The sequence below is a fragment of the Penicillium cosmopolitanum genome (genome assembly GCF_028827165.1).
Source record: "Penicillium cosmopolitanum strain IBT 29677 chromosome Unknown utg000008l:1.0-4398992.0:1.0-4402845.0, whole genome shotgun sequence".
Taxonomy (NCBI): Eukaryota; Fungi; Ascomycota; class Eurotiomycetes; order Eurotiales; family Aspergillaceae; genus Penicillium; species Penicillium cosmopolitanum.
The window spans coordinates 2,742,810-2,759,360 of NW_026622678.1; the positions used below are offsets into that span (position 1 = coordinate 2,742,810).

The 16,551-nt window shown below is 48.6% G+C and overlaps 5 protein-coding genes across 5 annotated transcripts; 2 read left to right on the top strand and 3 right to left on the bottom strand.

The window, feature by feature from the left end:
- Positions 1 to 1,003: 1,003 nt before the first annotated feature.
- On the top strand, positions 1,004 to 2,611 carry N7509_007606 (uncharacterized protein; the record flags this gene model as incomplete). The annotated part of the gene is made up of 2 exons (XM_056632243.1): positions 1,004 to 1,465; positions 1,577 to 2,611. 2 exons carry the CDS (start codon positions 1,004 to 1,006, stop codon positions 2,609 to 2,611), a joined length of 1,497 nt encoding a protein of 498 aa, XP_056487794.1.
- Positions 2,612 to 5,863: 3,252 nt separating this feature from the next.
- Positions 5,864 to 7,123, bottom strand: N7509_007607 (zinc-dependent alcohol dehydrogenase; the record flags this gene model as incomplete). The annotated part of the gene is made up of 4 exons (XM_056632244.1): positions 5,864 to 6,636; positions 6,695 to 6,851; positions 6,901 to 6,949; positions 7,005 to 7,123. 4 exons carry the CDS (start codon positions 7,121 to 7,123, stop codon positions 5,864 to 5,866), a joined length of 1,098 nt encoding a protein of 365 aa, XP_056487795.1.
- A 787-nt stretch (positions 7,124 to 7,910) lies between these two features.
- On the bottom strand, positions 7,911 to 8,363 carry N7509_007608 (putative glyoxalase family protein; the record flags this gene model as incomplete). Its single annotated transcript, XM_056632245.1, has 2 exons — positions 7,911 to 8,157; positions 8,230 to 8,363. 2 exons carry the CDS (start codon positions 8,361 to 8,363, stop codon positions 7,911 to 7,913), a joined length of 381 nt encoding a protein of 126 aa, XP_056487796.1.
- Positions 8,364 to 9,020: 657 nt separating this feature from the next.
- zrfD (putative plasma membrane zinc ion transporter) lies at positions 9,021 to 10,890 on the bottom strand (the record flags this gene model as incomplete). Its single annotated transcript, XM_056632246.1, has 4 exons — positions 9,021 to 9,231; positions 9,339 to 9,438; positions 9,497 to 10,576; positions 10,638 to 10,890. The coding sequence occupies 4 exons, from the start codon at positions 10,888 to 10,890 to the stop codon at positions 9,021 to 9,023; spliced, it is 1,644 nt and encodes a 547-aa protein (XP_056487797.1).
- Positions 10,891 to 14,725: 3,835 nt separating this feature from the next.
- Positions 14,726 to 16,003, top strand: N7509_007610 (monocarboxylate permease; the record flags this gene model as incomplete). Its single annotated transcript, XM_056632247.1, has 1 exon — positions 14,726 to 16,003. One exon carries the CDS (start codon positions 14,726 to 14,728, stop codon positions 16,001 to 16,003), a length of 1,278 nt encoding a protein of 425 aa, XP_056487798.1.
- Positions 16,004 to 16,551: the final 548 nt, after the last annotated feature.

The window sequence follows — 16,551 nt, forward strand, 5'->3', positions numbered from 1 at the left end:
CCCGGTTCAGCCTTTTCTTTTCCATTCATTTTCTCCGTCCTCCTCCCCTGCCGCCGCTAAAGAGGGTTAGGAGAACCGAGATCAAGATCAACCTGTCGGAAGGAGAGCTGCTCGCATGAACCCCAGATTTGTTTTCCATTCCACACGACGTCTGTGCGCGCATGCTGCGGATTAGTGTCCTAGTGTCATTGGATTGAGGGACCTAATTAAACGGTTCGGCCTTGTCGAGACCTCATCCCTTCAATTCCTGTGCACACCCTAATTTGCTTTCCCCTTGCCACCCCTAGAATCCTATCCTTACGCGCCGTTGGATCTTTCAGTTGACTGCGCTGAACGGAAGTGGACATTATTTTCAAATTTTCTTTCGATTGACCTGATAAGTTACCGGAACCATTTGATTTGCCATTTCCATTTATTTTCCATTTATTTTCCAATTTTATTTTCAAGGTTATTTTTCTTTTTTTTCTATTGTTTTTTCCTGATCTAATTATTTTTCCACCGATCTTATTCGATCCGAGAGCTCTCCAACCCTCTTTTTTTTATTTTTTCCCCTTTCTTTTCTTCCTTCCCCCTCTTCTCTCTCTATTCTTTTTTACATACTCACTTTATTCGTTCTCCTCTCTCGGAAGCCCCATCTGCAAGTGAACCTAGTCACCTCGTCGGCACAGGTTGCATGGCACAGGCGCAGGCACAGACAAAGACACAGGACAACCATTTTACGCTTAGTGTCCCAGTGGTGGATGCAAATGACGAAGATCACCAGTCAGCATTGCTTTGCACTGCTTTACTTTACAGAGCAGATGTCAGTGGACCAAAGAGCAGCACAAACAGGACAAGCAGGACCAGCAAATTATTTAAAGCGGGCGCCAGGGAAGCCCGATCCATGGTTCAGGGTACCCGCTTCCGTCCTTGGGTCGGAAGAACTCTCGTGAATCCAAATCCACTCAAGCTCTCCTGTGTATATTTCACCCTTCCTTCCCCCTCCCCTTTATTTCTCTCTATCATGCCTCCCCCGACGAGGCAATTCCACCGCCTCTCGATCGGCCAGATGCCTGCGCGGGACTCTAGGTCCGCCCGCGCGGGGCGGGCGGACCCTTCCGGTGAGAGGCTTCGTGAGGATAAGGGTGATACTTCGCCAGAGGAGAGTGAGGAGGAAGAGGACAGTGAACAAAGCAGTGGCGAAGGAGAAGATGAGTCTGAGGATGAGTCTGCTGCTGCAGGAATTTCGACTGTCTCGGCCCATTCGGGAATTACCTATGATCTCAGCCATCTAGATACCCGATCCGAGGCTCACGCCTTGGTGGGTTTGGGAGAACAAATCGACGTCCTTAATGCCTGTGCTTCATCTACTGGATATGACTTTGAACTTCTGGATAGACCTCGCGTTCATGTCGGCAAGGATTCGACCACTTGTACCTGCTCGGCTTTTCAAGAAAGGCCCGAAGCAGCTTGCCACCACATCTTTGTGAGTCGTTCCAAGCACTGAGAAAAAAGGAAAGGCGGGGAAAAGAAGACTGCGGCAGAGACTTCAGTGGGCAGGCTATTGAAAGCATTGCTAATCCAGCTCCATATGTAGTGGGTTCTTGACCAACTCCACGGTTGTTTCCCCTCCAATCCGCCTCCGCCCTCCGACGAAGGTGTAGTTCTGTCTCCCGACGGTCGACCACAGGTCGGGGCACGCATTGAAGATCTCCTAGAGGGCCAACTGGAAGCAGTCACAGGTCGTCTGGATTGGCAGTATATGCGGATTGACGGCGACGGCAGACGAACCGGCATGACACGCGCAGAGAAACTTCGAGACATCCTCTCAGCCTTCAATTCGAACATTCTAACAGAGAGCTTTCGCCAAGATCTCGTTGAGAAGACGACACACGCGCGCACCGCGGAGCAGTGCGTCGTACAGGGAGATGTGGAAGCAACAATCTTCCGCCTAGCCATGCTGAACGACGGCCTATTCATCGATCTCTGCAAAGCCCAGCCCGCCCAAGCCTGTGCGTCGATCTACTTTGACAAAATCCAAGAACAGTGCCGGCGCCTCCTGCGTGATTTCGACCGATACTGCGCGACGGGCGAGCGGCCGACGGATCCCGGGAGTCCTGGTGGCGGTATGGTAGAGGTGGACGAGGTAGTTGCGCAGTTGCGTAAATTGGTGCATCATATTCGGATGAATATTGCGCTGCGCTCGCCGCATGGTTCGGAGGGTGCTGCGAAGGCACTTGTTTCGATCCTTGAAGCGGTGACGGCTCGCAATAAGGATCCGCTGGATGGAAATAATTGGGGCCGCTCGTCTTTTCACGGCGAGGATGAGGATCAGCGGAATTTGTACCATTTGTTGATCGGGTCGGAGGATTCGGATATCGATTCTGATGAGGAGCTTTTCGTTATTGATGCGCTGGAAAGTCTCGCCCCGTCTGATCTATATCAGTTCATTAACCAGCTGCAGCCTGTTCGGCAGAGAATGGAGGTGAATCGGGCGCCCAAGGCGTTCCTTCTTCGGTTGGGAGCTTTGGTCCGAAAGGCTCAGTCGGCTGGTGCTGAGATTGCCTCTGGATCTGGACATAAACGTCCAGCAGTCGGGGGTTCGGGGGGCAACTCGAAACGGACTCGTTGATTAGTTTCTTTTTATTTCCCCCACTTACTTCTGCTCCTCATTTCTTCTTGCATCACTGTCATTGTGTGGATTTCTGCTACTCTGTCATTGTCATTCTTGGGCGGCCATCGCATTCATTCCAATCAAATACCCCCTGCATCGTTTGTTTGACCCACAGCGAGACTCCAAAATGCTTGTTTCTCTCTTTCCAGAATTCCACTATCATTATTTTATATTCTTACATTCTTAGTGTAGCTACCCCAGGTTCTAGCCTGCAACCATCATCCATCTAATCTGATCGATCTCATCTCGTCTTATCATCACATTCCCCAGCTTCCCATCTATACACCGTATGGACCACCTAACTATAATTCTTCCACCATGCTTCAATTTGCACAATCTACACCCTCATCCGCATCGCCACAATCATCAAAAACCGGTTCATTCACATCGTTCTCTACCCTGGGACCTAACCCCACAAAGACAGCATAATGACCACTATATAAAATTCACGACAACGGTGTCAGGTGTAGCATGGCGTCATAAACCCTCCTAAAGGTCCCAGCGCGCCGGGCTGGGGCCCCCGCGCCATGGTCCGGCACGCGCTCGGGTCGTGTCACCCTCGCCGCTACGCAGTGACAGTAGCCCGATTTGAGTGCTCGAACCGTGGAAACTTCACCGCGTTTTGGGCTTGGATCCCCACTTTACTGCACGGCCTGTGAAGATAATAACATTTGGTTTTAAATTGGACGAGTTGATTATTATGTGATGAAAGTTAGTAGAGTAGGGCATTTAATTTGTCTGCACCTTAGTGCGGAGAGCTGGCCTTTTTTATGAATAGGATGGATGATGGTGGGTGGGTCTATCGATTATCTGGTCGGTTCCTATTGTTTCCCGCTCATATCACGGAAAAGACGAGATTTGATGATCGAATAATTTCAAAAATGAGATAATATGCAAGTTTAGAATCAGCCTTGAAAAGGTTATCTCCCCTTTATTTTCTTGGTAAGTTCTCTCTGATGTATCGGAGCGTTGAAAAAGAATGGAGTTATTAGCTTGTAGCAAGTGCGCAAGCTTAACGTGTAGGCTTATAACAATCTATCAATCTCTGACAGGTCTGCAAGGGCATATTCTATTTTTTTGCTTGTAGTTATTTGACTCTGGTCTCTCGCCTCAAATCCTATTACCCCTTCCATATTCTGGGGGCATCTCAACCCTGTGAACACTCATTTTCCAATAAACTCAGTTGCGTCTACTGCAAATAAAGTCATACGATTAGATATACGCTATTATAATTTTTCTCGTTATCTGAGACAATATTATCGGATTTTGCGTGATAATATGCGATCAGCCTTGTTATAATCAACTGAAGGAATATCAAAACCAGAGGAGACTAAGATCGATTATGGAATACCAACAAGGGCAAGTCTTGATCATAAAAATGAAGAGGCTGTAATGTATCATTTTGATTAAGTATCATAATATAGCTATGATCAAGGGTATAGATGGTTGATAATTCAACAGGAAAATTTCTATGTGTCATGGTGTGTAGTGCGATTGTGGAGTCGGCGGAGAACTTGGACTCGGCAATTGCGCGGACTCGACCCAGAATTACAAAAGGTGACAGCATTTCAACTGCAATTCCGAGGATACTGGATGTGTTGAATTCTCTATCTGAGTTCAAATCTCTCCTTTCTCTCAAAATCCCAATTGCATCAAAATGTGTCAATATATACTACATACTACGTACTCTAGAAAATTGCACCGCTCCTTTCTCGTTCCACTCTTGCCCGCTTGTATATTTTTCATCTCCACTTATTATGGGGCCATAGGAGTATCTTGTGGTGAACTTTTCCCTTTTCGATGGTCTGAAAGCCTCGGTGCTGGTCCGAGCTTTTCGGGTGTGTGTGGAAATTGAAGTCAGCATTGTCCGCTTTTTTAACTTGCCCGAGCGGGCTAGCTGTGTAGATTCTGGCTTCTTTCGGAGCTTTGCAGACAAGTGGCTTCTCTTTTGGTGGAGTCTGCTGCTAAGGCTTTTCTTTCCGGGTGGGGATGTGAATTTGATTAAGTGGCCCGTATTTACTAGTGGAGGGTTGGTGGTTTAAATTCGGAGATGTTGGGTTGGGCTCATGTTTATGCAAGTTTTTTTTGGAAGCCTGGTTGGCTGTCAACGCGAAATTTCTACATTGAGAGTTATTAATGAGCGGAATCAATATTTCTCGTCAATTCAACTTTGATTTAATGCCGTGTAAAGCCATATTCGAAATGGAAGCTAGATCGGGGTAATCGATGCCATCCTATTCTCCGTGTTTTTATCAACTTGTTGGGGGCTCTTAGTTTAGGGTAACGTTTTGCTTTTATTGATAATATCTGTATCGAAAAGGCCCACCTCATCAAATATCTTCTGACAGGGCGTAGTTACGAAGTGTCGCGGCTCCGGAATAGTGTTTGCCATGGTGGAAAGATCGATCATGCTTCTACTGCTCTCGTCTGGCGAGAAAGCCGGTATCACGGTGCTTATAGAAAATGACATTTGAAATCTTCTGAGCCGATTTGCTGGCTTAATCTGTAAATCTGGTTAAGAAAATAACTTTAGAATTTTGAAATCAAGCTCAAGTGATCGGGCTTGAACTTGAATCCAACCTTGGAACTCATCTCAGGAGGATTGAGCACCATGAACCCAATGGAGACCAAGTATATATATCCAGCAATATTGGGACTGGCATTTCAACTTGAAGTTTCAAGTTTCAGACTATCCGTAAAATATGAGCTGATAAGGCTTTGAGGAGTATCTAGACCAGCAGATGGATTATTATCTAGGTACAAGGGGTAAATAGTGTGCTGGTGGCCATTTGACTATTTGATGTTTAATGTATTTAATGGGCTAGAAAAAAAATCTTCTGGCATTTTATCTCTTGATTCATAGTGGCAAAAGTGGAGCAGCATTATATACACTAGGCCGGCTGGCCCAATGGCAAGGCGCTTGACTACGAATCAAGAGATTGCAGGTTCGACCCCTGCGTCGGTCAATTTTTGGGTGATTTTCACTTCCCATCCTTCATAAAGGATGGCTTTTCTTTTTGCGTCTGTTATACACCAACTCCCAATGGACAAATTCGTTCACTTTTTTGCTCCCCCCGGTCATCCTTCACAGCAATAGCGGTCTACGAATCCGTTCTAAATGAGTCGAAACAAATGCATGATAACATCGCTTTATTTAATTCATCAATGGATACACATGATACTCATACGGTGATTTGCTTTCGAGGGTAATCAGCCTGAGAGGTCCAGAACGACACGACCCTGCAATTTGCCCTCTGCCATCTCCTGGAAAACAGAGGTCAAAGCATCCATCTTCTCGACCCGATAGTGAGCCTTGATGATTCCCCGAGCAGCAAACTTCATAGTCTCAATTGCCTCAGTGCGATTCCCGACCGCAGAACCCGTGATAGTGTAGTGTTTATTGATGAAAGACGATGGGAAAGCCGTCGCGATAGCCTTAGGCTCATGCTCGGGGATACCCACGCAGACCAAGGTGCCGTTGAATCGAAGCAGTGGCAGAGCCTGAGCATATGCGGCATTCGCGGCCGTACAAACGACAGCAGCATGGGCACCCAATCCATCGGTTAGAGATTGGACGTGCTTCTGAAGGGCAGCTCCTTCATCATCGGTTGGGAACTGGGTGATGTCGATGAAATGTTCGGCCCCGGATGCTTTCACGAGCTCGGCCTTGCTGCCGTGATCAATGCCAATTACACGCAGTCCCATGCCCTTACTGGCGAGTTGCACAGCAATATGCCCGAGACCACCGCCGGCCCCGGAAATGATGACAAACTGACCAGGCTTCGAATTGCTGCGCTTTAGCGCTGCGTATACCGTGACACCAGCGCACAGCATGGGGGCTGCTTGGGCGGAATCCAAATCATCGGGGATTGGAGTCACATAGTTGGCGGGACCAAGTGCGTATTGTTGGAATGTGCCGGGAGTATAGTACCCCGAGACCTTCTGGTTGAAACAGAGTCCATCACAGCCTACCTGGCAGGGCTCTGGGGGGATTTAGTTAGCAGGAAAGACATATGCGATGTGGAAAATGAAGCTGCTTACGGCAGTTGCCACATGCACTGGAGACCCATTTGATACCGACGCGATCGCCAACCTTCAAGCCAGAGCTTTCGGCGCCTGCGCCAAGCTTGACGATCTTTCCTACACCCTCATGGCCACCAACCTGGCCAGGCTGGGTGGGAAAAGGAAGCATGCTCCACTGTCGTATATCAGAGCTGGACAAATTGTATCAGGAGAGGAAGACCTACAGTGTTGGTCATGATGCCATAGTCAGAATGACATACGCCAGAGTGTGTCCTGCGATTGGGTCAATTCAAACCAGCCACCACCAGTGAGTGAAGGATATACGAACAAGTTAATAAGAACTTCACCCGAGCCGGGCTCAGGGACGTCAATCTCCACGACCTTTGTGGAGACCGTTCCTGGTTGGTCGAAGACCACGGCCTTTTGCTTCTTGGGGATCTCAACCATATTGAAAAGTCGATAGTAATATATCGTAAATAGGAGTATAAGGGAATGTTGAGAATTTTAGCTCGAATGATGAAAGAAGGAGGAAGGTGTCCTAGGATCAACAACAAGCTATTTGAAGGCTTTCCCCGCCAAGTGAAGAGGAGGTCCGGTTCATGTGGAGAGCGGGGCCTAGCCTATCCGAATGCACAAAACCATCGGGACCTCGGAGGCGGAATAAGTACTGAACAGAAGAGACCATACTTACGTCTGTTCTATTCGTCACTCTAACCGAAAACAGGAGGACGCTGATGAGGGGTGCGTGGTGGAGTCATCTTGGAGCCTCGGTTCCATAAGTGTGACTAACCTGCGATCAAATCATAGAGATGAGTATAAATTATTTTAATCCAGCTGATATTGGAAGAAAATAAATACAATCGGCATATTGAAGCCGGATTGACTAGGTCTATATAGATCTAGGCCTTAAGGTCCTCGGTCCATTGCAGCCGTGGACTGCATTGCATTGCTGCTCGCTCGGCATGCCCCGCATCCCCGCATCCCACGAGTATCCTAAGATCGGAGCGACAAGCGGCTACTCAGGGTTGCTTTAAACATTACTAGGGTTGAAATTATATAGGGATCACAAAAATGAAATGACGCTAGTACATTCTATACCTACTAATCTCCACCATTATAGTATCGGGCCTATCCCACCTTTACATCGAAAACTCTAGCCGGTTTCCTGCATAATCCCGCGCGAAAAAAACGAGTGGGATACTCCTTTCCCTTGGTACCTACAAGTAAAAGTAATTTAGTCAAAATACAGACTCTGGGTCTTTCGGGGGGAGAATGACTGACCAGAATCGACCTCTCCAGGCTTATCGGCCGTCAGCGGAGCTGCCGGCCCTCCCCGGACATGGTGATCATAAATAGATTTCTTGAGTGCCTCCAGCTCCTCACGGCTGTTGATCTTGAAGCATGGGTGCCGGGTTGAATTCGGATCCTCGGCGTTGTGGTCGGTGATGTGAATCTGCTGCCCGCTGGAGCCGATGTTGAACCTGCGGGGTATCATTTCAATCAGCCGGAGCTTTGGTGAGGTCTAGGAGAGCCGGAGATTTTGTCTCACTTACCAGCAGATTGTGCCAATCTGGAGCTCAGGCACAGGTGCCGATGTCAAGCCAAGAGTCTTCACATAAAATTCCTCTGCTTGCGCCAGCGTGCCGGGCGTTACCGTGAGATTGATGTGTGCGATACCGGAAATCATGATGGATGTGGTGAAGGGTGAGAGGAGAGATCCAAGGAATTCTTTTTTTCTTTTCAGAAGGGTATTTGAAGCAAGGTAAGCGCGACGGACAGAGAGATGTTATATTTCTCCAAGACGCGGGGTGTACGCGGGGGTGACACCATTTGGAGGCTCGGAAACCAAATCCCGCTGATTGGTGATCTGCTGCACTCCACACTGGAGTAGATTTCTCGCTGACGCTAGAATGTTCAACCGGGATTGGCTTAGATGCGAATCATGGGTGAGTCAGATACTTCCCTCATTTTTGAATATCGGGGTATATATTAGGTGACCGGGTCTGTTCGCAACGGAAAAGTTTCCAGGGGACCGGATTTAGTGATGGCAATGTCTTGTCATTCCTTGTTGGGCTATGGAAATATACTAGGATTTCAAAACCATGGCACAATGTCTAAACACCGATGCCGATCCAAATTCTGAAGCAGAAAACGCCAAAGCTCACATACCGCGAACACCTCACGGGGGGAGATTGCGCGCGAAACAGATGCTTACCCGGATGAAGACATAACCGATACCAGGGAGCCACGAGCCGGGGATTTAGTCACCATTCCCGGTCTAGCCAGGCCCTGAGTGATACGACCATACATACACTGACATGCAATTCATGCAATTCATGCTTTTCTAGGCCCAAGCCCCGACAATGCTCATGCAGAAGGCACCCAAGAAGACCAAAATGCAGGCATACACTCGCTTTCTCCCGCGAAGGACACGCCAGCTCTCATCACTGAGGAAATCTTCCGACATGAGCTCGACCAGGGAGGCGAAAATCAAAAGTCCAGACGAGATAGCATTCATGCAACCAACAACGAGCAGGCCGACCTCCGAATCGGGACTGTATAAGGTGTGGGTGGCGAGGCCGATAGCTTGTCCGATGGGGGGTTCTGGAGACAGGTCAATTTACGAAGAATATTTGATGGGAAAAGATGAAGCGCAACTTACGTGCAGCCATAAGCAAGGGACATGATCCACGGCTGAAGTTGGTCCTTCCTCCAAGGCAAAGAGGCGATTCGCGAGCCCAATGCCAGACCCTCGAATGTTTCTGTCTCATTTCGTTAGGCGACGAGGGGCACTTAAACGCCACATGAAGATGAACTTACGATGAAAGACAATGGCAATTAATAAGACCACAAACTCCTTACCAACAGAAACGCTAAGAGACATGCCGATGAAAACGCTGTGGAAGAGAATACCCATCTCAAGGAGATAAACTTGCATCGTTTCTTTTTTCTGCTTCTGTTCTGGCGACAGGGTGTATGCGTCGTCTTCACGCTCAAGGTCGGTGTGAATGGTCCCATTATCCTTCTCATGATGAGTTTGGATATTGGGAGCTGATGCGACTCGAACGATTTCCTCGTTGCCTTCGCCCATTCGATTGATGGCCCTGCTGATACTTGCTGATCTTCCGACAAGCGGACCCATATCCCGCAGATGGGATCCAGCGTCTAGCCCTATCGGCTGGGAGGAGGCTGGTCTTGGACTATTAGCGTAGTGGGTATTATTTGCGGTTGGAGAGGAATACTCTTTCTGGTCAGAGCGTGTTGAGTCAAGGTCGGCTTTGGGGGTTCGATTTCCTCCCCGGCAGACATGTCTAGCTGGACTGAAAACCATCTCGATAACCGTGACAAGAAAGATGCCGCCCAGTGCGATTGCCCCCGGCATTGCCGGGTAGTCCTTTGTCCAAAAGTCGGACAGGCATGGGTCTCCAAGGGAGGTGAAGGCAGTTGGGAGAAGATGTACGAAAGCTGTGGCGATCAGAACGCCGGTTCCGAAATGACTCACAAAGAAGAGGAAAGAAGCGGGTACATGCAGTCGGGGGAAGCGTGTTGCGAGAATCGGGAATGCACAGCCAAATCCCGATACGAAGAAGATGATGAAGAGCGCGGCAACGTGCAGCGGCATGTCATATGTATCGCCGCCGACTCCTCCAGAAGCGCATCGCGATCGCTTCTCCGGCTCGACAAAAGATCTTTCGATAGACGAGTTCTCGACGAGAAGTGGCTGGGCTGAGATTGTATGTTTGCTGCTACCAATGCGGGAGATGAGAATTGACATGCAAACAACCGAGAGCAGCCATAGTCCCCAGTCCTTGACGCGTTGGGATGAGATGAAGTTGTTGTTTTTTGGAGATACTTTCGGAGAGACCAATTCAATTGGGCTCTTTCTAGAAGCGAGGCGACCTATTGAATATTTTAGCAAGGAAGTCGATGAACTGAGGAGAGAGGGATATCTCGTTCATACCTGACTTTGTCAGGGACGCCTCGCCTAGCGCAAGCGAGCGATCGCTCGCATCGGATTTCCCCAGAGACGGTCGATGTGCAAAATTCGAGCCACTTTCTAGCAGATCCAATCCATTCTCATCTGATTGATTCTCACGAGCGTTTGAAATTCCGATGAGGTCTTGGCGAGTCGTCAAGTCCGGGGCGAAACGGGGCGGGTTCTGGTTCCAGTCATCGTGCAACCAGGTGTTGTCGGTGCGGGAGGGGCAATTCATTGTTTTTCTTCCTTTAACTTATACCTCTAGTCTGCTTACTGGGAGACAGAAATGTCACAGGGGCCCTATTTGTGTCACTCGCGACATAAGGCAGCATCGATTCTGGAGGCTTGGCAGACCGGTCCGACTTTGCTTGGCAGCGGAGGCAGCGGAGCCCTCTTTGCCTCCGTGACTGGCTTTGATTGATTTATCGGGCCGATTACGCAAGCTTTAGCGTTTTTTAATATGGATGACATGATACATTGAAGCTTAATGCAAAGATAATGGCCTTTGCGAATGATTGTCGTAAAATGGTAATCTCGTCCTTCTACTATTTACTATGTTGGGACAGTATACTAACGTGTTTGTATTCTAACTCTCGCTATCAAAGAGGCCCAAGAATCAAAATTTCGTTTCAAAAATGATGGATCTATAACCGAGACTTTGTTTTTGAATTCGGGCGAAGTATAGTTTGTTGAGTCATGCTTGCCAAAAGCTGACCATTCGAATCCCACACGCGCCCCTCACTATAAACCCTTGCATGATTTGCGACAAAACTACTCTGTTCTGTGTAATGCCATTTCTCGAGATTAAACTCATGTTCAAAGAAGCGGAGAGAAAAGTCTAAACTTGCACAAGCGCTCGCTTCGGATGGATGATACCCATTATTCAAGGCAGGGATGTATGCGAGACCCCTATCCATATAGAAGACTTCATTTTGAAGATGACTGCGAGCCCGAAACCTTTCTGTGTGGGTCGACTTTGAGGAGAACCTCGCGAGGCTCTCTTGTTCATGGATACGTGAATCGACTGGCGCGGTGCCGAGTGACAGCGGTTGAATTTCGATAAATCTCTCTATATCGTGATAAAGGTCGTTATCCGAGCAAGATATTCGAGGGGGACTTTTCAGGGACTGCTTGCTGCTGGGTACAGGCAGTGTGGTAAGCTCGGGGGCTGTAGAGAAGGCCACCATGGATTTGGATTCCATTACATGGAAGTCAGCTAAAGCGACCAGACAAATCTTGGAAGTTCCATCTTCATATTCCTGTGAGAGGCGAATCTCTTTTGTCTCAAAGCTTTGCTCTGTCTCACATCCTCGACGTGGCAGAAAAGCTTGGGATCGGTCTTTGCTGGCCGAATGAAATAGCCTGAGATAGAATAGAGGTGGAAGTTTCTGCGAGATTCTTGAAATGCGGCACTGACTGCAATTGCCAGAGAACTACCACCAAAGCTAGTTGAGGTCAAAGTCCCCAGCCTCGCTGGATGGCAGATGGAAGCGAAGCATCCAGGGCTTACTGAGTGCATCGCAACTTGTTGACTGAGGGTAGCCGCCTTGTATTGGAGCATCATGAAAATCCGAACGTTCTGGATGAATGCATGAAAAAGGAAGAAGAGTGAACATTCAGCGCCCCAAATTCGGGAAAAATACTGCGCCGGATACCGCAAGCTGGTATGGAGACCTTCAAGCTGTCATTAGAGACTCAAAGCAATTTTCCCTTTTTGTCCCTACACCATAAATTTCCGACTTGATAATCTTGCGCATCGATTCTCTCCATTCTGAAGGCAGGATCTCAATATTGAAGGTAGGCTGTGCAGAAGTTGAAGCAGAAGACAACTCCGGATCTAGATAATTGTTAGAAATATCAAGCCGCTTTTTCTCTCCTTTGCTCGTAGTATGTAGCTCCTCTTGATCGATCTGCTCGAGTAGTCTGGCATAACATTCCGCGATGCAGGTAGTCACGACGCCTAGTATTAATCCGTTCTGTATAACGGAAAAATATCGCAGAGGACACTGGTCACAAGTGCCGACGTCGAAGGCCTTGTCCCTGCATTGCCGAAGAATGATCAAATCATTCGGTACCACCCAGGTAGCTTTGTTTCTCAGTTGCTCCAGCAATAGATAAAGCACGGATGGGCATGCGCATTTCTCCGTCTGACCTGAACTTATAAGGTTCGGGAGAAAGGGGGCAAAGAAGGCTGATTTTGCGGTTGCGTGTTACTATATAGTCAAGTAAGTCAGCAGATATCCTTGTTTACAGTGGTAGAGTCCCAAGGGACGTACATATGATAGTCGTCCGGATATGGCGTATCGGAAGTGACCTCGGAAGCTATATCAAAGGAGCGAGGGATGGATCTTTGCGACGTCGACTGATCTGGCGTTCCATGACTTTGCCAGTTGTCGCCAGCAACACGACTGGAAAGAGGGGTTCCCTGGCCATGAATTTTCGGACCGGACAAACCTGAATGGACTGAAACGGGGGGAGTATCATGTCCAATGGTTTCCGAGTGTGAGATTCGATGTCGGGAGACACGAGGCAGATAGAAGACGCACTACAGCGATCGCAGGAGACCCTGACATGTCATCTACTAAGAGTACTACCAAGACCATCGGGAGCTTGTGTCGATCGAAGATGGAGGCGTGCATTCATCGCGAGAGTGGAGTGCCGTGGAGCCTAGCGTCAACTGGAGGCAAAATTGAAATTGTGGGTGATATTCAGATCGAATGTCATCGAAGACTTTTCACTCTCAGACTCGGAGCCAGTTGAGTCAGTTGTCTCGAAGATGCGGGGAACCGAGAGCTCGTGGCCAGGGCCCGGAAATAAAAATACTCAGGGCAAAATAAATGCGAATTTGTTTCGGAATCTTGTATTTACAAGAATACCGTCGTGACTACTGTATTTTAGAGCCCCTAGTGACCGAGTGGTATAATGTTAGTCACACTCTGACTAAGGACTTTGTTACATGGAGACCATTCCTCGGGCCCTTCGTCGGAAACTCCTTCACTTTTCAATATATCCAATAGTGCACATTGCGGATCAGAATTTCAAATTGAATGTACTAGTGGCTATGGAAGGCTATGATATCTATGAAATACTATTCTCACGTTCCGCCGCCCCAATATGCCAGGATGATATCGGCCAGATCAGTCAGAAGCGAACGGTTACCCCCACGGTGGCCGGCAATAGTGAGTTTCATACTATAGCCGTCATACTATAGCGGATGCCACTGACTTCCCGAGGCCTGGCTTTAGAAGATTCCTCAGATACCTGTCAGATATGTTTAGAGCCATTGCAAAGCGCGTCCGTTTTTCGAGAGCTTTGCTGTTCGCACAGTTTCCATATTCCTTGTATTGATGTTTGGCTGAGCCGGTTTGAAGGAAGCTGCCCGACCTGTCGCATGACATTTTGTTACATAAGAAGGGCTGGCATAAGACGACGACTCCTTCCAGAAGGACAGTTAAGAAGGCCTACTGAAGGGGGACCTTTGCACGGTATCAGACGTATCCTACAGTCAGTTTCAATTTGGGCTCGAGGGGTATCCCGGGATTCCTAGTAGTGCTCTCAGAGACAAATAATCACCCTTCGAATGGGGAGGTTTCCGGAAGAATAAATCTACTTTTTGCACTCAATCAAACAATCAAAATAATCCGAGAAAGCTAAAAACGGAAGTTTCCAGCCCAAATCTTTTGGTAGAGGGAATATGCCCAATCTGTGAAGAATCCTCGGAGAAATCACAATTTCTCGGGGACATTTCGCTGTACGGAGCCATCAAGTATTCTGGAGCGAGGTAATGACTTTTCCATGCGTGAGAGACATTGGCTGGGGAAGGAAGTCGAGGCCGAAGGCAATTGCGGCAATTGCGGAAACCATACGGGAATTTTCCAAGGTTTTAATGCAACCCGACCAAGCGACCTATATTTTGAGTCATTTTCAAGATTCCATGAATCCGTTGCCCTAGATAAGCCCTTATTCTCGAACTGCTGAAATAAATCCTTTCAACAAACCGATCGATCGACATTTGCTCTGAAGTTTCGCTCCCGAGAACTTGAGCCGGCGTTGAATTCCTTATGCCGGCGATGCGGCTGAATCGCAAGCTCGACCAACAACTCGACAACAAGAAGAGTGATATAGAACACGCATCCGCTCAACCAGACCAAATCCCCGATGGAGGCCTCATAGCGTGGGTGCAGGTTGCTCTTATGCACATCGTATTTTTCAATACATGGGGCGTCGCCAATGGCTACGGCATCTTCCAGCAGTACTACACCCAGACACTCGACTTGTCAGAATCGGCAGCTTCATGGATTGGGAGCGTGCAGGTATTTCTTCTTTTCTTCATCGGTGTTTTCGCGGGTCGTCTTACTGATGGCGGATACTTCCGAGTCATATTTTCCTTGGGTGCTTTTCTCCAAGTGTTGGGGGTTTTTATGACCTCGTTGGCGACAAATTACTGGCAAATATTCCTCGCGCAAGCTTTTTGTCTCGGAATTGGCAATGGCTTGACATTTTGCCCGGCGTTGGCAGTTCTCTCTCAGTACTTCAAAAAGAAACGAGCTTTCAGTGTTGGGCTAGCGGCTGCCGGTGGCGCGGTTGGGGGACTTGTCTATCCGGTCTTGATCAACTGGTTGATCTTCAAGGATGGCGTTGGATTTCCATGGGCTCTGAGAGCTATGGGATTCATTATGCTCGGAACATACATCCCATGCCTGATATGGTTCAAGCCACGCATACCACCCCGGAAAAGCGGCGCCTGGATAGATACATCTGCATTTTCCGAGATGCCCTTTGTTTTCTTTTCCTTGAGCATGTTCTTCATTTTCTGGGGACTCTATTTTGCATTTTTCTACATGGGTACCTTTGCCCGGGATCAGCTTCAGTATGCGGAACCGATTTATCTGCTGATGGTTCTCAACGGCGTCGGCGTGGTCGGACGAACCGTGCCATCGATCATCGCAGATAAGTGGACCGGCCCTCTCAACGCTCTAATCCTGCTGAGCTTTGCATCAAGCTTGCTTGTATATTGCTGGGCAACGATAAACTCCATCGGCGGGTTGTTCGCCTTTACCGTTGTCTATGGATTCCTTGCAGCTTCGCTCCAAGCTCTTCTCCCAGCAGTCGCGACTACCATGACACCCCACCCAAGCAGGACGGGAACTCGGGTGGGAATGATACTCGGTTTTGTTAGCTTTGCAAATCTCACTGGCCCGGCAATTTGCGGTGCCCTGATCAGAAGACAGGATGGGAGCTATCTGGGTGCTCAAATGTTTGCAGGATCATCGATTCTTCTCGGCGCCGTAATGGCCTTGGCGGCAAGGATTGCAAAGGCAGGAACAATCCTATGCGCGAAGGTGTAGGCAACAAAACTCCATGTTACATACTTCGAGTTCGGGTGCATGTCTCCGGCTGAATCCTGAGACAGTGATATTGTTTCCCCTGCGCCTACCCGCAGCCCAAAAACATCCGAATGTTGTAGTATCGCGAATGGCCTTATCACATAGATCAAAGGAATGAAAGGCCAATCGGGGAGCTTTGCTCTCGTAGCATTAGCTGTGGGTAACCGGGCCACACGGGGAAGTGAGGTCCAGTCCTCGGCGGCTGGCTGATGACTGAACCCTTGAAGTTTTCCAACTTGGCAACAGTTGAGTCGTTATCAAGGGAGGACAATGAGTAGGACTGATTTCCTATGCCAATATCTCGAGGAACTAACCCGAGTGGTCTCGGATCTATCTGGCGGCTGAATGTTTTGCAACTTTTGTCCCTGCACGGTAAGAGTGACCGCTCTCGGCCTGGGACTTGGGGCTCAGGGACACAGTCTGGGGGGGCAGGGAGGGCTAATCAGCGCCCACGCGTCATCTGACACCGCGTGTTGAACCATTGAGCACCACTAAGTTCGGCGCACGGC